Raw genomic sequence first — 25,071 nt, 5'->3', positions numbered from 1 at the left:
ACAATAACAAGGAAACAGGGGAAGGGGCTCAAGATAAGTAGCCATCAACTTACAAAGACTAAAGAACAAGACACAATGGCTAAGCGGATCGCGAGGCACACCCAAGCTGTTAGCGCTAGCGCAACGGAGATCGCCCAGCTGACAGCAATCACCGGAGGAATAGGGAAACCGATGATGGGCGATCCTGGAGCGCCAGCGGGGCCTCGCAACCCCTCACCTACCGGCAAGACAGCATGTTGGACAAAGGGGGGTGACGTAACCGCGAGTGAGGGGGCGCTGACCGGCGCGGGGTATTTAAACCCCGCACCGGTGCGCTCCTGTCACTCTCAGCTTTTTTCTACCACTGTATCTACACTACGAATAAACCAGAGCCTGCTTCAACGAAATCAGTGTCTGTGTGTTACTCGGAGGTAGGCAGCGCATGACAATGATGCTGTCAAGGTAATGCATGCTATATGCCAGCAAATTTGGAAAACACAAGAATGGCCATCAGATTGGAAAAAATCAACTTATATCCCCATACCAAAAAAGGGAAACACTAAAGAATGTTCAAACTATCGAACAGTGGCACTCATTTCACATGCCAGTAAGGTAATGCTCAAGATCCTGCAAGGTAGACTTCAGCAATTCATGGAGCGAGAATTGCCAGATGTACAAGCTGGGTTTAGAAAAGGCAGAGGAACTAGAGACCAAATTGCCAATATCCGCTGGATAATGGAAAAAGCCAGGGAGTTTCAGAAAAACATCTATTTCTGTTTTATTGACTATTCTAAAGCCTCTGACTGTGTGGACCATAACAAATTGTGGCAAGTTCTTAGTGGTATGGGGATACCAAGTCATCTTGTATGCCTCCTGAAGAATCTGTATAACGACCAACTAGCAACAGTAAGAACAGACCACGGAACAACGGACTGGTTTAAGATTGGGAAAGGAGTACGGCAGGGCTGTATACTCTCACCCTACCTATTCAACTTGTATGCAGAACACATCATGCGACAAGCTGGCCTTGAGGAATCCAAGGCTGGAGTTAAAATCTCTGGAAGAAACATTAACAATCTCAGATATGCAGATGATACCACTTTGATGGCTGAAAGTGAAGAGGAACTGAGGAGCCTTATGATGAAGGTGAAAGAAGAAAGTGCAAAAGCTGGCTTGCAGCTAAACCTCAAAAAAACCAAGATTATGGCAACCAGCTTGATTGATAACTGGCAAATAGAGGGAGAAAATGTAGAAGCAGTGAAAGACTTTGTATTCCTAGGTGCAAAGATGCTGACTGCAGTCAGGAAATCAGAAGACGCTTAATCCTTGGGAGAAGAGCAATGACAAATCTCGATAAAATAGTTAAGAGCAGAGACATCACACTGACAACAAAGGCCCGCATAGTTAAAGCAATGGTGTTCCCTGTAGTAACATATGGCTGCGAGAGCTGGACCATAAGGAAGGCTGAGCAAAGGAAGATCGATGTTTTTGAACTGTGGTGTTGGAGGAAAATTCTGAGAGTGCCTTGGACTGCAAGAAGATCCAACCAGTCCATCCTCCAGGAAATAAAGCCAGACTGCTCACTTGAGGGAATGATATTAAAGGCAAAACTGAAATACTTTGGCCACATAATGAGAAGACAGGACACCCTGGAGAAGATGCTGATGCTAGGGAGAGTGGAAGGCAAAAGGAAGAGGGGCCGACCAAGGGCAAGATGGATGGATGATATTCTAGAGGTGACGGACTCGTCCCTGGGGGAGCTGGGGGTGTTGACGACCGACAGGAAGCTCTGGCGTGGGCTGGTCCATGAAGTCACGAAGAGTCGGAAGCGACTAAACGAATAAACAACAACAGAGGCACATGTCACCATATGCTCCGAAGCCTCCTTTTGGAATTCACCAAAAGTTCTGCACAGAACTCAAAAAACACAGCGCAATGATAGTGAACTATCAGCTAAGTACATTTGAAGACTGAAGTAATTAATCTTGCAAACAGCAAATAGCAACATGCAGAGAAGTACATGTTCTTTGTCTCTCCAGTCTGCATCTTCAGGTCACATTTTCCTAAAATGTTAACCTCAGTTATCTATCTTGTTATAAGCCCTGCTGGGTAGAACAGACCAGGAAATCAAGTCTACAGGAGAACTAGAACTACTTTTATTTAGGTAAAGGTAAAGGTTTCCCTTGACGTAAAGTCCAGTCGAATCCAACTCTAGGGGGCGGTGCTCATCTCCGTTTCTAAGCCTTGGAGCCGGCGTTGTCATAGACACTTCCGGGTCATGTGGCCAGCATGACTCGGAACGCCGTTACCTTCCCGCCGAAGCGGTACCTATTGATCTACTCACATTTGCATGTTTTCGAACTGCTAGGTGAGCAGGAGCTGGGACGAACAACGGGAGCTCACCCCGCTGCGCGGTTTCGAACCGCCGACCTTCCGATCAGCAGCTCAGCGGTTTAACCCGCAGCGCCACCGCGTCCACTTTTATTTAGATAGGCTATAATAACAGAATCTTCCAAGTCTGATTGTGCTACATTTCCCCCACCCCTTCTTATCCTCTGGTGAATCAGGGAGGGACCTGCCTGAGCCACTTCTGAATGTTAACTCATTTTTCAGTGCTACCACCCCCTTTGCCTTGTTAACATTTCTTGCATATTTCCATTAAGGTCATTGTCCTTACTCTCTACACTTGTATGTGGGCAATGGGATTAAAAACTTTTTTTCAAATTCAAAAGCCCATAGATGAGGAACTTCCCTTTCTCTTTGGAGAGTCCTGGATGCAAAATTTTCCTGACTAACAAAAATGAGAGGTGGTTCTGTGTTCAAAGTTCTTGAACCTTATTTGGGAATGACAGCCCACGTGCCTTTCAGAGCCATTGACTGACACCTGTTCCATATCCTTTCCTTTGTTGCTTTTCTGTTAATAGGTAAGGGCAGAAGAAGCACCATGTGTTATCATGTAGCACATCTGATAGCCTGCAATTCCAATCACAATTGTTCCAAATATTCACTAATCTAGTTTTTATCCTGTTTTTCTATAGATACTGTGTTTTTTAGAGGAAAAGCAGGAGAAATGTAATTATCTATCTGTTTATTTATCTGAAAGCCTCAGACCTCCATGACTAGTAATAAATATTTTCCTTACAGGCAGTATTTTTTGCTGTAGCCCAAATCCCAAAAAGTCTGTCAGTATTAACCTAGAAAAACAAGACTGTGGGAGCAAAGTGTGGCAAAAACCCTTATACAAGTAGGATATTTGTTAATTCATTACATTTCCTACTGGAACTGCTAGAAATATTCTAAGAGATCTTTTCTACCTCTCCTAGGAGTTCATTCTACATTTGATTTATCTAAGCATTTTCATTTGTCTAGAAAATTATATTGACATGTCCATGAAGTCACCAGAAATCAACCTTGGCTCAAAGGAGATTATTTTTATGCAACTGAAATATTAAATTACTAAAATATTTGATTCCACCCCTACTTTGCAAGTATTCTCTTTCTGTATCTATGGCTGACCTGCAACAATTTAAGTGACCCCACTGGAGTTTTCCTATAAAAGTTACTGATCTTCTAATTATCTAGGAGTATCAGCAATGGAAGTAGCAGCTTTTCTGCGTCTCTGGAATCCATCTCTGACACAGAATTGCTGTTAGTTTTAAAAGAGGTTTTTATAAATTGGTAATGAATGCAGCGTGATAGCACATACCAAATAAAAACTTGTTTATTATTACTTTGATTTCTATGCTGCTCAGTTCCCTAAGGTTGTATGTGGGCAATGGGATTAAAAATTTGTACAACAACCAGTAACATAGGATTAAAACCACAAAACAGTAATAACATACCATCTAGCTGGTGCACCATCATTTGGAGTACAGTAATCTGCTCCTAAACAGCCATGTCATTATGGAAGGGGGTGGACCATAATACCTAGTGACATTCAAGGATGTTTCACACAAGGGTGACCATCAGTGGCTTGACAGTGGGGGCCTTGTAGATGGCATTCCCTTGATAATGGGATCCTTGGCACACTTCTCTCTCAGTACTCGTTGGACAGGCAGACTCAACCTGGAGTTTGCCTATCCAATCTCAGTCTCAACCCAAAATCAGTCTTAAAGATCTGCAGACCCTGAACCATGTAGGGTTTTAAAGCAACTAGCACCCAACCAGCTGAAGCTTTTGAATTTTCTTCAAGGGCAGCTTCACATACAGTGAGTTGTAATAACCCAATCACAAAGTGACAAAGTAATGAGTGATAGTAGTTATCCAAAATAGCCAGGTTAAGCCATGTTTTTTTGAAGAAGGGTTTTATCACTGCCTCCTTGAAGGTAGAAGGCAACTCTCAAAGATGTATTTACAACTCACAGCCAGCCTTCTGTCACTCTCTGGCAGCTTTCCCTAGTCAGATAGGTTACTAATTGAATCCACAAGTGGCACAGCTAACAGCACAAGTACACTCTCAATTTCCTCATGATCCACAGGTTCAAACTAATCCCAAATAACCTTGCAAAATGAGGCTTCTATCATCTCAGTTGACCTGCCCAACTGGCATCCAACCAAACGTGATCAATTTTATTCTCTAGATACTGACTGAATTTCTTCCAATGACCCTGCAACTATCTTCTGGCCTGGTATCCCCCAATAAGGATCAGGAAATTTTAAACAATGCTACAGGGCAGTTACCTGCAAATGCAACGAAAGAAGTAAACCTGCTTTCCCTCTCTATTGGCTCAAATCTGAGCTCTTATACTGTCTGGACCTCTGCAAAGAGGTTTCCTATGTTGGAAAATTCCTGTGGGTGATTTCCAGTTTGCACCTAGCACATTCCTAGTCATTCCCTCTATCTGGATCAGTACAAGTATACACACCACTCAGTTCAGGTAAAAAAAAAAGCTTAATATTTATTTATTGAAAAGGTGAAAGGCCCCCTGTGCAAGCACCAAGTCATGTCTGACCCTTTGGGGGGACACTGCTTTCGTGACGTTTTCTTGGCAGACTATAGTGGGGTGGTTTGTCATTGCCTTCCTCAGTCGTCACCTTCCCCAGCAAGCTCATTTCACTGACCTCGGAAGGATGGAAGGCTGAGTCGACCTGAGCTGGCTACCCAAGAATCCAGCTTCCGCTGGGATCGAACTTGGGTCGTGGGGAGTTTGGGTTGCAATACTGCGGCCTACCACTCTGCACAAACATGATTTAATAAATAACTGGCAAAATGGGATAAAAGGTAGGCAAAAGCAAGGAGAGAAAGACATGAATCTCTCCTTTTTGGGAGAGATGGGCGATGATAGAAATTTGAAATATAAATGAATGAATGAATGAATAATAGGCAAGAGATAAAAGGTCAGAGAACTTAGTAACAACAATCTACATTCTCAATATTGATATACAAAAGAACTTTCCAAAGCCACTGGAACCAGTACCATTAGTGGGGATAATCCTAAAAGGCAGGGCCTTTGGTTATTTCAGCTTTTACCTTTTTATGTACACAGCAGCAGAATAGAAATACAAAGTAGGGCACCAGGTGTTCCATCCCTATTCTGTACCATTAAAGAAATAATTTGTGAACAGGGATGAGGAATCCAACATCAAGGAGGTTCTGCTGATCATTGTTAAAACTGAATGGTGAACTACATGAACCTTTGGTCAGATCCAGTGTTGTGCTACTTATTGCAGTGTAATATATAAAGCTGTTGAAAATAATGTCTGTAGAAAAATGATCTATGAACTTTATTAGGCAATATGTTACTCCGAGAAAGCAAGATAATCTAACTAACTAAATAGGTTTTTATTTCCTAATCTCTGTGACACCTTTTCCTAATTGATTAGCAGCTCATTTTCATTCTGCATCTCCAGAGGGAAGAATGTATCAATAATTCATAGAAAAAGATAATCTATTCAAAGCTATACTGTTGGGCAGTTTTACCTGTCATAGACATTAATGGATATTGCTGTCACTTAATAAATCCTACTGTATCTCACAAAGGCCACACAATTAATAGGTTTCGGTTAGTGATAATTGTATGCATTTATCCATTGTAGTTTCATATTTTTGTATTCATTGGTATAGCTGAATTATGACTTCAAATGGTGCTTACCATATCATTGCAAAGGAAGACTCACTATCATCATACAGCCTTACTTCACATCTGTGGCCTTTCCGCCTGTCTGAAGTAGCAAAATATTTTGGTTCACCAACCTTCGTAAAGGAAAAAAAGAAAAGAAAACCTGATATTGATCATAATATTGCATGTGTATCTGTTTTGTCAAATAGAAATTATTCTTATATCCATGTTCCCATTACTCAAAGCTCAAACCATTTCAGCAGAAATTAAGCTATAGCAGCACTGGTTATAATTGTAATGTGGATAAATGTATAGTTTATTCTCAGAAAGTCACATCTAAAGGACAACAGCTTATCAAATTGTGGAACATTGCTACAGGAACAAAGGGTTCTTGTTCCACTTGTCAATTATAAAAAAAAATCAGAATTCCTGCATTATTACTAAGAAGCATTCATGGTTAGCAAACTATAACCATTTAAAAAGCTTTGGAAGGAAAGAACCACGTATTTTAAATAAAACAAGGTTTTCTCATGTAGTAAATGCCCCAACCTATAGGGCCAATCAATATATAGCAGTGGGTTCCTTACTTTTTTCCACCCACTAATTCTCCCCTCCAAGTGTTCCTGCAAAAATTCAAAAATGTGGATTCCACATTTGGAATAAACCTAGCTGAAGGAAAGTTTAAACTCAATAAATGAAGCCAGGAATGGTTAAGAAACTCTCACCCACCATTTCTCCCCTCCAAATGCTTCTTTCTCTTCTACTGCATCTGCATTTTCAAAGTAGATTTACAGCTAGTGACAGGCAGCTAAAATTCATTCTCAAATTCTTAGGCCTATGAATATATGACCTTAATAAGTTTATATACCTTATAAGAAGTCAGGTACCTTGTCCAATACTGCAACTGCCTAATACCTCCCTGAGACCTAATTCCTTTTCAGTGAACTTTTCAGGTGTGGGTTGCCACCAATGCCATGGGATTCCACAGACTGATTCCAATGATAACTGTGTACAAGAATCACTGTGGCATTTAATAGGGGCTTACGTATTTTCTGCTGATTTCAGTATAGTTTGTGCAGAAGAGTTATACATAGATCATGCAGGTAAGGGAGAATAAAGGTACAAGGGTGAGATTCAACTTAATTTGAATACTGCAGAACAAATTTAGCATTAATACATAACCTCATGATGACTAATTAACCTGTGCAGATATTTTAAAAGACTTTAAATAAGCCTCTAGTAGCAAAGTACCTTACTGAGGCCCCATCTTAAATCCCACCAATGCCATGGGATTCCACAGACTGATTCCAATGATAACTGTGTACAGGAATCACTGTGGCATAATAGGGGCTTAAGGTTTTAATAGAATATTGTTTATGAAATATTTGATTGATGTTACTCATTAACCTTTCTTGGTGCTAAATCAAGCCAAGGGACTGCTGAGCAACACAGAAAGTTCTCCTCCCAACTCTGCTATGACCCAGTAAATCCTTATCTATACAGAAATCAATTAGATTTTCAGGCTACAATGTGAGCTCTCTGATTTATTACAGTTGGTGTGACTTACTAATTTAATAGCAGCAAGAATATTAATTATTTTTCCATCCAGGCTTTGTCCATTGGCCACAATATCCCCCAGTGAGTAAAAATCTTGAGGGTTCTTGACAGGTAGATGCAACAGAGACAGCAGTCTGGTGTCTACTTCATAGATTCTGACTGCAGAATGATTCTCACTGAGCAATAATTTGTAGCTGCTGACAAGTGAGCACATAACATTTTACCAACTTTTAAAGCATATAGTCTACTGGTTGCATCAGACTTTTTATATTTGAATACTGTATGAGCGACAGGTCAAACCACTGCAAATAGCAATTCTGAACTACTTTCCTGACATCTAAATTTGTTTCGACTTACTCAAACTTGAAAAAGTATCCTGGAAGCAGATTGGTCTTTAAACTGTACTTAAGCTTTGTAACAAGGTAAGCCTACCATATCTGAGCAGCAAAAATCTCATCTGAATTTTTATAGCACATATATGGTAGGACTGCAAGATCTTTTAGAAGTATCAATTCAGCTATCTGTTGTAGTCAGCAATTGATACTTTAGGCTGCGATTCTATATCCTGGAAGCAAACCCAACTAAATGAACTACTATATTTAGCCTCCTGAATGACTGACCAGGTCATTCACTTTGAGGAGGGTAACATAAACTCCTGATCACCTTGAAGCAGGGCAGGGCAGAGCAAAAAACATTCTTCCAATCTGGTTTCCAAACTGTAGATTATAATTAGGGTATTTGAAACATTTATTAACTTCAAATTAACTTAATTTTGGAAAAATTCACTGAGGTACTGCATAAATATGGTATAAATTCAGAACATGTAAAGGACATGTTTCTATTTTGGCTATATTTTATATTTATTTTCTGGAGTATGGAAGATAAACTATACTATTTTTGGATATGGATTTTTTTTTTCTAGCATTTTCCCACAGGTGCAGGGTCTGCTTTTCGGATCAACCAAATGTTGATCCATTGGCTGCAACAGGAATTGACTGACCGGCTTGTCGCTCGAGCCTGACATCATGGGCAGATCAAGAGAGAGTGACTGACCCAAAGTCACCCAGCTGGCTTTCATGCCTAAATTGGGACTACAACTCACAATCTCCTGCTTTCTAGCCTGGAGCCTTAAACAGTAAACCAAACTGGCTATTTTTGGATATGAATAAATGCTGAATAAAGGTAAGTGCCCTATGCAAGACTGTTTTATATATGACAAGTTTCACTCACAATACTTTGCAGGAAATATACCTCTACAACATTTTGTTATTACAATACAGAAAAATAGTCTGTGTAGACTAATCTGGATATTAATTATGTTGCTCCATAAATTGGGAGCTGAAGTAATTATACTGTACTAGTTACATTATATGCAATATTCATATAGAATCTTTTCCCTAGCTTGTTATATAACTGTGCAATAATATCATCTGCATCTTCTGATAACAATAATCTAACTATGCCAACCATATGAATTCTATTTTTAATTTACCTTGGTGTTGTAGGGTTGAATTTTTCTTCTTTTTCCACCTCTTTTGTCTGCACTAAAGGATTTTCAATTACAACTGCGATAAAAAAGATTCAAATAACAACTTACAAGTGGACAGATATACCTGCAAACCAATCCTAAGACTTGCCATGTAAGTAGTATCTAGAGTGAATGACCTGATTCATATCCTACCTTTCAGTCCAAATGAAGAAAAAGAAGTAGGCTGTGCAGCACTTCATATCAAAGGGCAAACATTGCTTTGGAGCATCTGGCATATATATCTCCTGCCTGCAACTCCTTAAATCAAATGCATCTTTTTCCAGGATTACACTGCATATGCAGAAGGCAGCTATCTGATCCTGGAAAGATGCGGTGCCTTTAATGATCTGCAGATACATGCTATGTTTGTGCCATAGTACCTTTTTACCTTGGAATATAAACTACTGTACAGTGTAAAAAGCAGCACAATTAAAGACATAGGCTTTTTTAAGTGTACATGCTTTTTAGAAATACTTTAAAATTTAGAAGTTTTTCCTTACCAATTTCTGTTCAGCAGTAACCTTGCACAAATTATGCCATTTAAATCAGGCATGGCTGATCTGTGGCTCTTAACTATTCTTTGTGAAGCCCATGCAATATGGAGCACCCCTGCCCATGTTTTTCTTGTGCTCATATCAGCCATCATCTGAATATTGAAAAAAAATGTTGCTTTTTATTAGCAGTATTAGCACAGCAAAGTTGTGAAGAAGATGAAGTTAAACATCTCTGGCTGATCCTGGAACAGCTAAGATTACTCAGGTCAGGGCAAGAATCTTTAATTTCCCTTTCTAGTGATTTCAATGCAAACAAAACATCTGTTCTTTGCATCTCTGGTAAGGAGAGAACTTATCTAACAATCCCATCCCCAAATACCTTCCAACACTTGAGAAAATGGGTCTGCTTTTTCTTTTAGGATAAAGTTTATCTACTCCTAGTTTAAATTGTTCAAATGAAAGAGAGAAAAAATAGTAAAGATGCTCTGGAGTCAGGCTCAACTCCTGGTGACTACAGGAATCACATCCATGCAGTTTTCTTGGCAACAAGGATATGATTTGTGATTGCTGCTGTTTGAGATTTTTTAAAAAAATTATTTCAGTCTAGCCTACAGCCCTGGGATTCTATTGTAGTATTCAAGTTCTAACTAGGTCTGACCTGGCTTAGGTTTTTGTGACCAGCTAAGGTAAGCTAAATGCTGAATGGCTTTTATTCAAACCATATAGAAAATTAGGAAGCACCTGGCAGTGTTCTTTATATACACAGCCACAATATATAATAAACAGAAATAATAACATTAAATTGTAAGCCTGCAGGTTTGTACAATAAAACTTTATTGACAAACATTGTGCACATTTTAAAACCCCATTCATTTCAGTGGAAATAATTAAATGAAATAAGGGCTATGCAATACAGTATATAATTCTATGTATGTATGTTATTCAAAAGTAATTCGCACTATTTCAATGGGAATTACTAGATTATTCCCACGTTCACTCTAGGGGGATTATGACTTCAATAACTTTTATACCTACTGTATGAAACATTTTTAGAAGAGTAAAACATAGTATACATTAAAGATCTAAGAAGAAATGTGGGAAATTATGTTCTAAGTTTATGTCTCTTCATGACAGTTTCACTATATCTGAATATACAGTATGAATATAACTTATTTCAATTAGTGTAACTGAAAAAAGTGGTTCCAATTAAATAGTCCCATAACTCTTGAAGGAAAGCACACTAAGATCACAATCGCATTATATTGATTTAAAGAAGAGAAAAAAATATTGAAATATGTTCAGAATAAATTCCAGCTTACCACAATCACCAACTTTAAAGCTTTCTGAAAGTGATTTAATATAGTCCTCTTTTCCCCAGGAATTTACATTTATGAACCATGATGGGGAATCACGAACAGTAAAACAAAAAGTATATCTTTCTGATCCAATATCTGCAGAGAGGGGCATATTTAAGAAACCAATTAAAAACTTCAATTTGGTGTGAGACACTTAATATATGCCTATTGTTGATATTTTGTCTGCTATTACAAATCTTAAATCATGCTGCAAATAATGCTTTTCAATCAAACTGAGCTCTGCGGGCTGACATCTGTACCAGACTCTTGTTGCTTGTGTGAACTTCAGTCCCAGTTCCAGCACTTCATTCCCAGGTGCCCATTCCCTTATATATAAATGATATACTGTATTAGGAAAGTTAGGATACCAGCAGCAGCAAAGAAGAAATGCTGTACTGTAAATGTTAATGGATCACCTGATGTGGAACTACATTATATATAATGCAGAGCAATCTCATTCATACCAATAGAGGTCACCATAAGGAATGGGAACAAAAAGTTTAGGAAAAGAAACCCGTGCAAGCCGTTGCTTTAGTACTGAATCTTACATTGAATAAAATATTTTGCTAATGTTCATTGCTTCAAAAATAGGGAAAGGCCCAGAGCTGTAATTATGGAACAGCACCTATCCTTAAAAATACTGAAACACATCAACAAAGGATAATGACAGAGGTGAGGAAGTTTGTTCCCCTTAACTTTTTATCATCACTTATATGCTATTGACATTTCAACATAGTTTGTGCAGAAAAGATTCCCACCAGATATTTTTTAATTAGCCAAGTCACTTACAGAAAGAGAGAGCCTGAGAAACTGAGATCAAATTACTTAAAAACAACTTTACTTTTTCTGTCTGGAAAGCCTTTGGCATCTGTTTTCCCAATCACCACACCAATTATACTCTGAGAAAAAAAGAGATTATAGAATATATATATCAAATACAGATGTACAGGATGGATTTGATTTCACAGACTCTCTATATTCCTTCAGTAATTAAAAGCATGTTTTTTGCTATTTTAATATACTTGACAGAAACATTAATTTATCAACAACAGAAGTCATTCTTGCAATATACAAAAAGATCATGTGTGAGAAATAATATAAGGAACTCATTTTACTAGTAGTGAATGCATAAGACAAATGATGATGGCACTCATTAGGGAACAAGACCCTGTGTCCACTTAATGAAGGCTTGTAGTTTTCTGTACATTCCAGGAAGTAAGTAATGGTGGGTGGTCATATTTCTTCACATGTTGAATATAACTCACATATTTTATTATACCTCCATGAGCTCTCAAGAATGGATTATTTCAAGGACCAACTACCTGTTATTTTCAAGCATGTATAAGTCAACCAACAACCATATTTTTCTAAGTAAAAGCAGCTTCTAAGAGTGCATGAGTGAACTGATGGTATCCAAATTAGAGGAATAGAAATCTTACTTTGTTGTCCAGCTGCAGAAAGACTCACATAAATAAATATCTTCAGTTGTTACAAGCATGTCATATATAAATAAAAAGTTTCAAAGAATTTAAACAATCACTAAATTTTATTTCTCTTAATTTCCAACAGTGGTAAACACAATTAAGAATACAAGTGTTGAAAAATGGGCTCTTAAATATCTGTGATCTTTTTCATCACTAGGTGGGGCAAGAAAACAATTCCTCCATTTATCTGGATGAGTTCATTCAGAGTATCTGTGTAACAAAATATAATTTCCTCAAAGTCTCCAAAAGCTTGCTTTTTAAAACACGTTCTACTAATCTACATTCAAAATGTTTAGTTTCCTACTCACAGTAATTTAATTAGATGGCAACATATCCTGTGTATAATTCTACTGATAATAAAAGAACTGGTTCCTGGAATCCAAAATGTCATTTAATGCCTTAGGACTTACAACAGTATTTACTTCAAAGTCTTCTTAAATTTTATCTTTACAAAATTATTTAGTCTCCTTTAACCAAGCAAAATTCCATAATTCAAAATTAAAAGCATGAGATCTATTCCTAAACCTTTTGTATATATCTTTAATTTTGAGTGAATGTTTCCCAAATGTGCACAATTGGGATTGTAGCCACACTGTTAAGCTAATCAAGGGAGAGAAGAAAAATTTCTGTGTCCATTTGCCAAATAACTCTTTGTTATTTTTCTTTTCTGTCTTCAAGTAACATTATTTAGAGCTTTGGTACAGTATTTGCATAATTTAAAACAGTGATTTAGTGACCCAATTATATATCATTTCTTTGAAGTAATGCTTTAGAATTTAGCTTTCTGGAGCTAGTTGTTTACTTTCAAGAATACACGTGCACATACACACACTCCTCTCTATTTGCTACTAACTTCCTTAAAGATGAATGACTTAATGCCAGCATTAAATAAATCTTTTTTTTCCAAACTGAAAGCAAGATTTGTTTACCAAGTCATATGATAATAAACTAGGTCCTGGCTCAGTCCATTTTCTAATGCTTAATCTCCTCTCACTGCTGTAAAATAAATAAACACTTCTGGCCAAATATAGCTGACCCACAAGCTGACCCACCTACTTTGGAAATGTTTCTGTGCTTTCAGTGTGGTAACAAAGAAACCTCTCTTTATAAAAACTAGGGTGAATAATATATCCTTTAATTTCTGTTAGGAGGAAATTGCTAATCTTATTTTATGTGAAATCAAGAATGGGTTCATGATATGGTATTATGCATACCAAAGAAGTGATTTTGGATGAGATTAAAAAAAAAAGGAAGAGTTTAAAAAGTCCCCAGAGAGGTCAACTATTACCCACCAAATTAAGGTTCTACAGAGGCAATTGTCTATGTTAACAGTGAGAGAGATGGAAAGAAAGATGAATATCCAAAACAAAGAAATTTTGAATTTGCAAATAAAATGGGGAAATGGTTGGCATATACATTGCAAAAAGAAAAAGAAGTGATACTAAAGTTACAAGAAGGAAATACTGTAATAACAGATTGTCCTATTTTGGAGTAAAGAACCACACTGAAACAGTATCTTGAGTCTCTAGTGATTTATTGTCCTATTCTTACTAGAAAGAAAATCCTGCCAAACTGAAAGGCCATGGGAAACCTTCACAGATAAACCCAAGAATCAAGGTGGGTCTGCTCTGGGCTTCTTTGAAGGAAAGTTCAAAGCCTCTAAACTACGCATGCGTTTCCCACTGGATAGGGGCCCCCTACTACTCACCATCAGTACTCATGACACAGATAATGCAAAGTGAATGAGTATTTACATAAACAGAATTTACCGAAGATTACAGGGAATTGGAGACAAATTTTGAATGGACCTATAACAAAAAAGGAAGTTTGTGAAGCTATTAAAAAGACTAAAACAGGAAAGGCACCTGGTCCAGATGGTCTGCTGGCCTCTTAATATAAATGTTTTGAGGACGAACTTTTACAACCTTTACAAGAAACAGATATTATTTAACAGAATGGAAAGATTCCCAACAGCTGGAAAGAGGCCAATATAGCATTAATACCTAAAGAGGCCCAGGATCTGACTTTAATAAGAACTTATTACCCAATATCTTTGTTGAATAAAGACTATGAGTAGGTTACAATGATTTTGGCTGAAAGATTGAATTCATGAAGATCAATGTGGGTTTTACCTAAAAAGATAATATTAGAAATGTGTTGGATATTCTGGAGTATTTGGAGCAATATAATGAAAATTAATCAGCCTGGGTTGATCTCTGCATTGATCTTATGTCCTGATTACCAGGAAACACACTGAGACGAGGACTTGGTCTCTAATATTTATTAGTAGTACTTAACAAGAATCCTAACAAACTGAGAAGGCGTGGGAAAACCCAGCCATATAAACCCCAAAGGTTAAGGCGGTTCCGATCTGTGTCTCTTTGAATGGCTGAACAGTTCCTCAGTGCTACGCATGCGCTTGACAATCTGGGTGGGAGCCCCCTGCTCGCCATCCTTACTCATGACATCACCCTCCCTTCCAGATTGATATTCCATTTCAGCCCCCTCCCCTCCAGAGTCTTGATAAGATATGTTGTCTGCTTGTAAAGTCTCATGAGAACTTGGCAAAGAAGGCAATTCTTCAAAGGACAACTCCTCCACGGACGAAGCGGTGCTGCCCTCCCAATCCGATAACGCCTCCGAGCCAGGTGGCTGCTGCTGAAAAACATCTAGAGAGTTAGCAGGGTCAACCCCCCTCCCCCCTGGGAAATGCAAGCCCGAGGTTGAGGGCTGTGGTTCCCCCACCTCCTCTGTAACTGGAGTCGAGGCTTCAGGCAGGGGCGGGGGGAAATACACACTCACGAACTCCTCAGCTTGGGCTTCTTCGGCCCGCTCAGGCGAAAGAGGAATCTCGGGTAAAATGTGAGGCTTGGGTTTGTGAGGGAAAAGCTGATGGAATCGATGAACCAGTGCTGGAGCATGTACATCTCTGGCATTCTCCCACGTGCGCTCCTCCTCAGGGTACCCTTTCCAGTGTATGAAATATTGGATGCCCCTTCCCCTCCTCCTAGAGTCCAGAATCTCTTCCACTTCGTACTCCTCCTCCCCCTCCACAATTACTGGAGGTGGTGGGGGTAGGTGCGATCGCAAGTTACTTGGGGGAGGGTCTTTGGCTAGCAAGGCTCTGTGAAACACTGGATGGATCTTCATGGATGGTGGGAGCTGTAAACGATAAGCTACTGGATTTATCTGCTGCACCACAGTGAAAGGGCCGACGAACTTAGAGTCCAATTTCTTGGAGGGTCTGGTAGAGATCAAGAACTTGGTAGAGAGCCACACTTTGTCTCCTACTGCGATCGCTGGCCCCTCCTGCCTGTGAGCGTCTGCCGCCCTTTTGTAAGCACTCTTTGCCCTGTTCAGCTGCTCCTTTAACAACTCCTGTGCGGCTTGTTGCTCTTTAAGAAAATCAGCTGCGGCTGGAACAGTTCCCTGCTGGGAGGAGGTGGGCAACACCTGAGGGTTAACCCCGTAGAGCGCTTGGAACGGAGACATCTGGGTAGATGACTGCACAGAGTTGTTATAAGTGAATTCTGCCATGGGCAACAGGGCTGGCCAATTGTCTTGCCGATACGTGGTGTAACACCTGAGATACTGCTGTAACCACTGGTTAATTTTTTCGGCCTGCCCATTACTGGCAGGGTGATGCGCTGATGACAGGTGGATCTGGACCCCTAATGACTGGAAAAGGGCCCTCCAGAACCTGGAAGTGAACTGAGGGCCTCTGTCACTCACCAAGTGATTCACCATGCCTCTATACCTAAAAACGTGGTCTATGAACAACTGCGCGGTGGCTGGTGCAGATGGGAGGCCCTTGCAAGGAATAAAATGTGCCATCTTTGTGAAAAGGTCCACCACCACCAGTATGGAAGTCAGGCCCTGGACCGGGGGTAAATCAGTGATGAAATCCATGGAGATCGTATCCCAAGGCCTACTGGGGGTGGGTAGGGGCTGCAAGAGTCCTGTGGGCTTCCCTGGGAGAGGCTTGGCTCGTCTGCAGGTGTGACAAGAAGCAACGTAGCCCTTAATGTCTGCAACCATCTTAGGCCACCAGTAGTCTCTCAGAGCTCTATGGAGAGTTTTGAAAACGCCTCCGTGGCCTGCTGTTTGGTGGTCATGACACAGTCTCAGTACTTCTTCCCTCAATGAAGGGGGAATATACAATCGCCCACTATGCCAGAGGATTCCTGCCTCCACATTGAAAGGGGAGGCAGTGTCTTGCGGGGCCCTCTGGAGGTTATCCATCCTGGCCCTGGCATACGGGTCCTGTTGCTGCTGAGCTCTGGCTCTTGCAAATAGGTCCTCTACTTGGCTGCCTGCTGCTAAACTCTCCGTTTGGCTCCCCCTCATCGGCTGATCAAAGTTGTGAGGTTGTAAGATAGCAGCCTGTACTTCCTGGTGAGTGGGGGGGTCTGCCCGAAAGGATCGAGACAGGGCGTCTGCCAAGCAGTTTTGCGCCCCGGGCACATAAGAAATGACAAAATTGAAACGGGAGAAAAACTGGCTCCATCTGATCTGGCGTGGGGTGAGGGATCTGGTGTTTTGTAGAAGCTGTAAATTCTTGTGATCGGTGCAAACTTTCACCGGAAAGGTTGCCCCTTCTAGCCAGTGCCTCCACTCTTGGAATGCTGCTTTAATTGCCAGCAACTCTCTGTTAAACACATCATAGTTTCTCTCTGCTGGTGAGAGTAGGCGTGAGAAAAAGGCACAAGGAAGCAATGTATTCTCTGCCCTGTTTGTATATTGCAATAACACTGCCCCAATGGCAACGTCTGAAGCATCTGAGTACATTATGAATGGCTTCGTGGGGTCAGGGTGCCTTAAGAGCGGTTGGGAAGCAAAAAGCTGCTTCAACTCCTGGAACGCTGCTTGCTCCCTCTCCCCCCATACGAATCTTGAGCCTTTCTTCAAGAGCTGTGTGAATGGTCTGGTCCGATGGCTATAGGCCGGGGCAAAACGGCGATAAAAATTACAGAATCCTAACCATTTTTGTACATCTTTAACATTTCGGGGAGGTGGCCAAGAGAGAATTGCCTGGACCTTAGCAGGATCCATGGATATGCCTTCTGTGGATACTATATAGCCCAGGAAATGTACTTCAGTTAAATCAAAGGCACACTTCTCTAGCTTGGCGAACAGCCTGTTCTCTCTCAGTCTTTGCAAAACATTACGTACATGGGTTACGTGAGTTGTGGCATCCTCAGAGAAAATTAATATGTCATCTAGATAAACGACCATGTATTTGTCTAGTAAATCAGCAAAAACGTGATTCATAAATCTGGAAAATATGGCTCCTGCATTAGACAAGCCAAAGGGCATAACAAGGTACTCAAATTTGCCAAACCTGGTGTCGAAGGCAGTCAGGTATTCGTGCCCCTCTTTCACCCGGATCAGATTGTACGCACTCCTGAGATCCAACCTGGTAAACATGCGTGCCTTCTGCAAGCGATCTAGCAGCTCCGAGATTAAGGGCAGAGGATAGGATTCTCTCTTTGCTTGTTTATTTAAGAAACTGAAGTCGTGGACCACTCTCAAGGGTGTCTCCTGGGTTGCAGGTGCCAACGGGTCGGGCTTCTTTGGTACGAAGAAGGTAGGAGCAGACGCTGGGGACGTAGATGGTCGGATGAAGCCCTTCTGGAGATTGGAGTCCAAGTAATCCTTTAAGGTGGCTAACTCCTTGGGGGACATGGGATATTGTTTCCTTGCTGGGATCTTGGCTCCTGGTAACAACTCAATGGTGCAGTCACAGTCCCTATGGGGGGGTAGTGCTGTGGCCTCTTGCTCGCTGAAAACGTCTGCAAAATCTGCATACTTGGCTGGCAAGTGGACCCCCCCTGCTACTGTGACTGCGTTGGTTGCTGGAGAGTGTGGAGCGGCTTGACTCTTGTGGTGCTGGCATTCCTTAGCTGGGAAGGAGATTGCTCCTGTAGTCCAGTTCATCAACGGGTTGTGGATCCTCAGCCAAGGCGTGCCTAGGATTACCGGCACATTTAGCGCTGCAGTAACATAAAGCTGGATCCATTCAGTGTGGTCTCCCACTGTGAGCTGCACCGGTTCTGTGAGCCTTCTAATCGGCCCTGCCTTGAGGGGCTGGCCGTCAATGGTCTCTACTTCTATGGGGCATGGCAATTCCCTGGTCGGTATGTTGCAGTCTTGTACGGTCTGTGCATCAACAAAATTAGTTGAAGCTCCAGAATCCACGAGGGCCTCTAGCTTGACCTGGTGCTCTGGGTTGACTTGGACTCTTACGGGTAAGTAGTAAAAGTCTTGCCTGGAATCTTCGGAATGAGCTCTCCTTAATTGATTTACGGTCTTCCTGCTGAGCTCTTGGGAGGGAGACCAACGGAGTTTCCCTGATTGGAAACAGAGGCGGGGATGGGTCCTGTTTCAGCTGCTTGCCCTGGGGGTCTTACTGGAGCAGTTTGGCCTCTCGCAGGGCAAGTTCTCACCATGTGCCCCTGGGCTCCGCAGTAGAAACACAGGGCTCTCTCTCTCCTTCTCTGCCTCTCAGTCTCGGAAATCAGTCTCCTGCTTGCCCCAATCTGCATTGGCTCCTCTCGTGCTGAGTGAGAGGCTGCTACAAGGGGAGTTGGGAATCCTGAAAACGCTCGGAGGGTCTTGCTTCTCCCCGGCTGCATCTGCCTAAGCTCCTCTAGCCTGGCATCTATGACCACCGATAGCTGATATAGGGCTTCTAACGTGGCTGGTGTTCCCTGGCGCACCAGTTCATTCTTAATCTCCTCATCCAGCCCCTGTTTGAATTGGTCTTTTAATGCACTCTCATTCCAGTCCAGATCTCCTGCTAACAACTTGAAATCAGCAATGTAGAGTCCCACCCTCTTGTTACCTTGCTTGAGCCTCCGAATCTCCCGGCTGGCCGTGGCCTCTCTGATGGGGTCGTCAAAATGTGCTCGGAAGCCTGCCAAAAAGTTCTGGTAGTCGTTGAGAATTGGATCGTTGTTCTCCACCATGGGAATAGCCCATTTGGCCGCTGGTCCCTTCAGCAGGCCTAGGATGAAGGTGACTCTGGTTCTGTCTGTGGGAAACTCTGCGGGTCTGCTGTCGAAGAACATAGTACACTGTGTGAGAAAGATTCTCAGCTGTCCTGCTTCTCCTCCAAATTTCTCTGGTAGACTGCCCTGTGATCTCAACATTACCGGTGGGGCTGCTGCTGCTGCTGCTGGTGGTGCCGGTTGTGGGTTAATCGGAGCTGGTTGTTGCAACTGCTGTAGCATGGCAGCTTGTAATGTGTTGATCTGGAGATCTACTTGTTGCTGGTGTTGCTGTAAGGCTGCTGCCAATTGCTGGATGGCGAGCCGCATTTCTTGGTTTTCTGAAGACATTTCTAAACGTATCTGTTTAATTGCTTGTTCCTCCCTCTTTCGATGGGAGTAGGAGTTTGTTAGGATTGATGTCCTGATTACCAGGAAACACACTGAGACGAGGACTTGGTCTCTAATATTTATTAGTAGTACTTAACAAGAATCCTAACAAACTGAGAAGGCGTGGGAAAACCCAGCCATATAAACCCCAAAGGTTAAGGCGGTCCCGATCTGTGTCTCTTTGAATGGCTGAACAGTTCCTCAGTGCTACGCATGCGCTTGACAATCTGGGTGGGAGCCCCCTGCTCGCCATCCTTACTCATGACATCTTAGATGCAGAGAAGGCCTTTGATAATTTGAAGTGGATTTTCTTGTTCAGAGTTCCAGAAGATATGAACTTTGGAGATAATTTTATTAAATGGGTAAGATTGATTTATACCTCACAGAAAGCACAGAAACTTGTGAGATTCAAAAAGGGACAAGACAAGGATTCCCACCGTCTCTACTCTTGTTCTTGAGATACTAAATAGAGACATAAGACAACATGAGAGAATCGTGGGAATAAAAAACAGAACTTGTAAGTTAAGGGCATTTGTTGACCTGGTGGTAGTGTTGGAGGATCTTTTAGGGGGAGTAGAAACATTAATGGGAAAATTAAAGGACTTTCCTTCAGCAAAGGATCGTTACCGTGTCGTGGTGCTGGAGCTTGAGCACCTCAATGATGCCATGAGCTAAACCGTGAAGGGCCACCCAAGACGGGAAGGTCATGACAGAGAGGTCAGACTAAATGCGATCCCTGGGGAAGGTAATGGCAACCCACCTCAGTATTCTTGCCGTGAAAACTAAATGGATCAGTACAACCAGAGATATGTCGGTATACCATCGGAAGATGAGACCCCCAGGTCGGAAGATGGTCAAAATGCTACTGGGGAGGAACAGAGGATGAGCTCAACTAGCCCCAGACGTGATGACGCAGCTAGCTCAAAGCCGAAAGGACGGCTAGCGGCCGACGGTGCTGGTGGTGAACGGCGAATCCGATGTTCTAAGGATCAACACACCATCGGAACCTGGAATGTAAGATCTATGAGCCAGGGCAAATTGGATGTGGTTATTGGTGAGATGTCAAGATTAAAGATAGACATTCTGGGCGTCAGTGAACTGAAATGGACTGGAATGGGCCACTTCACATCAAATGACCACCAGATCTACTACTGCGGACAAGAGGACCACAGAAGAAATGGAGTAGCCTTCATAATTAATAGTAAAGTGGCTAAAGCAGTGCTTGGATACAACCCAAAAAATGATAGAATGATCTCAATTCGAATTCAGGGCAAGCCATCTAACATCACAGTGATCCAAATATACGCCCCAACCACAAATGCTGAAGAAGCTGAAGTAGAGCAGTTCTATGAGGATCTGCAGCACCTACTGGACAACACGCCTAAAAGAGATGTTATTTTCATCACAGGAGACTGGAATGCTAAGGTGGGGAGTCAAATGACACCTCGAATTACAGGTAAGTATGGCCTAGGAGAACAAAACGAAGCAGGACACAGGCTGATAGAATTTTGCCAAGACAATTCACTCTGCATAACAAACACTCTCTTCCAACAACCTAAGAGACGGCTTTATACATGGACTTCACCAGATGGACAACACCGAAATCAGATTGATTACATCCTTTGCAGCCAAAGGTGGCGGACATCTGTACAGTCGGTAAAAACAAGGCCTGGAGCTGACTGTAGTTCAGATCACGAACTTCTTCTTGCACAATTTAGGATCAGACTAAAGAGATTAGGGAAGACCCACAGATCAGCTAGATATGAGCTCACTAATATTCCTAAGGAATATGCAGTGGAGGTGAAGAATAGATTTAAGGGACTGGACTTAGTAGATAGGGTCCCGGAAGAACTCTGGACAGAAGTTGGCAGCATTGTTCAGGAGGCGGCAACAAAATACATCCCAAAGAAAGAGAAAACCAAGAAGGCAAAATGGCTGTCTGCTGAGACACTAGAAGTAGCCCAAGAAAGAAGGAAAGCAAAAGGCAACAGTGATAGGGGGAGATATGCCCAATTAAATGCAAAATTCCAGAGGTTAGCCAGAAGAGATAAGGAATTATTTTTAAACAAGCAATGCGCGGAAGTGGAAGAAGACAATAGAATAGGAAGGACAAGAGACCTCTTCCAGAAAATTAGAAACATTGGAGGTAAATTCCAGGCAAAAATGGGTATGATCAAAAACAAAGATGGCAAGGACCTAACAGAAGAAGAAGAGATCAAGAAAAGGTGGCAAGAATATACAGAAAACCTGTATAGGAAGGATAACAATATCGGGGATAGCTTTGACAGTGTGGTCGGTGAGCTAGAGCCAGACATCCTGAAGAGTGAGGTTGAGTGGGCCTTAAGAAGCATTGCTAATAACAAGGCAACAGGAGACGACGGCATCCCAGCTGAACTGTTCAAAATCTTGCAAGATGATGCTGTCAAGGTAATGCATGCTATATGCCAGCAAATTTGGAAAACACAAGAATGGCCATCAGACTGGAAAAAATCAACTTATATCCCCATACCAAAAAAGGGAAACACTAAAGAATGTTCAAACTATCGAACAGTGGCACTCATTTCACATGCCAGTAAGGTAATGCTCAAGATCCTGCAAGGTAGACTTCAGCAGTTCATGGAGCGAGAATTGCCAGACGTACAAGCTGGGTTTAGAAAAGGCAGAGGAACTAGAGACCAAATTGCCAATATCCGCTGGATAATGGAAAAAGCCAGGGAGTTTCAGAAAAACATCTATTTCTGTTTTATTGACTATTCTAAAGCCTTTGACTGTGTGGACCATAACAAATTGTGGCAAGTTCTTAGTGGTATGGGGATACCAAGTCATCTTGTCTGCCTCCTGAAGAATCTGTATAACGACCAAGTAGCAACAGTAAGAACAGACCACGGAACAACGGACTGGTTTAAGATTGGGAAAGGAGTACGGCAGGGCTGTATACTCTCACCCTACCTATTCAACTTGTATGCAGAACACATCATGCGACAAGCTGGCCTTGAGGAATCCAAGGCTGGAGTTAAAATCTCTGGAAGAAACATTAACAATCTCAGATATGCAGATGATACCACTTTGATGGCTGAAAGTGAAGAGGAACTGAGGAGCCTTATGATGAAGGTGAAAGAAGAAAGTGCAAAAGCTGGTTTGCAGCTAAACCTCAAAAAAACCAAGATTATGGCAACCAGTTTGATTGATGACTGGCAAATAGAGGGAGAAAATGTAGAAGCAGTGAAAGACTTTGTATTCCTGGGTGCAAAGATTACTGCAAATGCTGACTGCAGTCAGGAAATCAGAAGACGCTTAATCCTTGGGAGAAGAGCAATGACAAATCTCGATAAAATAGTTAAGAGCAGAGACATCACACTGACAACAAAGGCCCGCATAGTTAAAGCAATGGTGTTCCCTGTAGTAACATATGGCTGCGAGAGCTGGACCATAAGGAAGGCTGAGAGAAGGAAGATCGATGCTTTTGAACTGTGGTGTTGGAGGAAAATTCTGAGAGTGCCTTGGACTGCAAGAAGATCCAACCAGTCCATCCTCCAGGAAATAAAGCCAGACTGCTCACTTGAGGGAATGATATTAAAGGCAAAACTGAAATACTTTGGCCACATCATGAGAAGACAGGACACCCTGGAGAAGATGCTGATGCTAGGGAGAGTGGAGGGCAAAAGGAAGAGGGGCCGACCAAGGGCAAGATGGATGGATGATATTCTAGAGGTGACGGACTCGTCCCTGGGGGAGCTGGGGGTGTTGACGACCGACAGGAAGCTCTGGCGTGGGCTGGTCCATGAAGTCACGAAGAGTCGGAAGCGACTAAACGAATAAACAACAAAAAAAGGACTTTCATATGCTAGCAGGTTTAAGAATAAGAAGATGAAAACATTAACAAAAAATATGAAAATAGAAGATCAAATAGAACTGATGGAGAAAACTGGTTTTAAGATTGAGAAAAAAGTAAAATACTTGGGCATTATTATGACAAATATGAATTGTATGTTATTTCAAAATAATTATATTAAGACATGGAATGAAATTAAAGACATATTAAGATGGGAGAAATTAAAATTGTCAATGTTGGGAAGAACTTCTGTGATAAAAATGTTTTTCCTAGAATGTTTTTCTTTCAGACAATACCTGTCTTGACAACTTATGTGTCAGGAAAAAGGGCAAGAACCACGCTGAGCCACAGTTGCACTCTAGTTTCTTTACTATTCCTACCCTATACAGAATCTTGCCAGACTAAAGGTAACTGATCTAAGTGGAAAAATACTCCTGGGACTCTGAGGCGGGACCAGCCTAGCTTTCCTTGCCAGCCTCCCAATGCTTTCAATGCTGTGAGAACGCTTATCTCCCTGGAATGCGCTCTCTCCCCCCTCAGCTCCGAGATCCATCACTTCACCCCACTCCTCAGGGAGACATTCCATCACATTATGTACCATTCAAGCAATGGCAAAAAGATATATCTAAATTTGTATGGCAATGGAAAAAAACACAAGTTAAATACAAAGTGTTACAAGATGCAAAGGAAAGAAGAAGATTGGATTTACCAGATTTGAAACTGTATTTTGCAACTTGTTCTTTGATTTGGATGAAAGAATGGGTGTTGCTGAGAAATAAAAGACATTTAGAGTTAGAAAGGCACGACCTGAGGTTTGGATGGCATGGATATTTATTGTACAATAAAGTTAAAGTTAATGTGGATTTTAAAAACCATTTTATCAGAAGTGCCATATTGAGAATATAGAATAGATATAAACCCAGGCTGTGCCCAAAAACACCTCTATGGATCTCAGCACAAGAAGCATTTTAGAGAAGACAAATGGTTAAGGTACCAGGATTTACTGGAGAATCACCAAGGGGAATATAAAATTAAATCAAGAGAGCAACTAATGGCAGAAGGATGTAGTTGTCAGTGGTTTTCCCATTTACAGTTATCAGAAGGATTTAAAATGCCATACATCAGAAACATCTCAGAAACCACCAACAGACTGTTAAAACCACATGGCATCACCGTAGCACATAAACCAACTAAAACTCTTCAAAACATATTAAGCAACCCAAAAGACCCAATAGCCCAAGAAGAAAAAACAGGAGTTATTTACAACATACCATGCAAAGACTGTAACAGCCACTATGTAGGACAGACGGGCAGAAGACCAGCAGAGTGCATCCACGAACACCAACTAGCAGTCAGAAGACACGATGAGAACTCCTTAATCTCACAACACATGGACAGACTCAA

At 41.5% G+C, this 25,071-nt stretch overlaps 1 protein-coding gene across 1 annotated transcript in view; it reads right to left on the bottom strand.

Moving 5' to 3' along the window:
• Positions 1 to 25,071, bottom strand: part of MEIOB (meiosis specific with OB-fold) — a 46,405-nt gene that overhangs the window by 15,950 nt on the left and 5,384 nt on the right. Inside the window, exons 2-6 of the mRNA XM_063314741.1 lie at positions 11,814 to 11,871; positions 10,937 to 11,068; positions 9,088 to 9,160; positions 7,606 to 7,792; positions 6,072 to 6,172 (exon numbers count right to left, since the gene is read on the bottom strand). Coding sequence (XP_063170811.1) covers positions 6,072 to 6,172; positions 7,606 to 7,792; positions 9,088 to 9,160; positions 10,937 to 11,068; positions 11,814 to 11,871 — 551 coding nt within the window. The remainder of the gene's footprint in view (positions 1 to 6,071; positions 6,173 to 7,605; positions 7,793 to 9,087; positions 9,161 to 10,936; positions 11,069 to 11,813; positions 11,872 to 25,071) is intronic.

The sequence above is a fragment of the Candoia aspera genome, chromosome 14 (assembly GCF_035149785.1).
Source record: "Candoia aspera isolate rCanAsp1 chromosome 14, rCanAsp1.hap2, whole genome shotgun sequence".
NCBI classification, from domain to species: domain Eukaryota; kingdom Metazoa; phylum Chordata; class Lepidosauria; order Squamata; family Boidae; genus Candoia; species Candoia aspera.
This window is presented reverse-complemented; position numbering and strand designations above follow the sequence as displayed.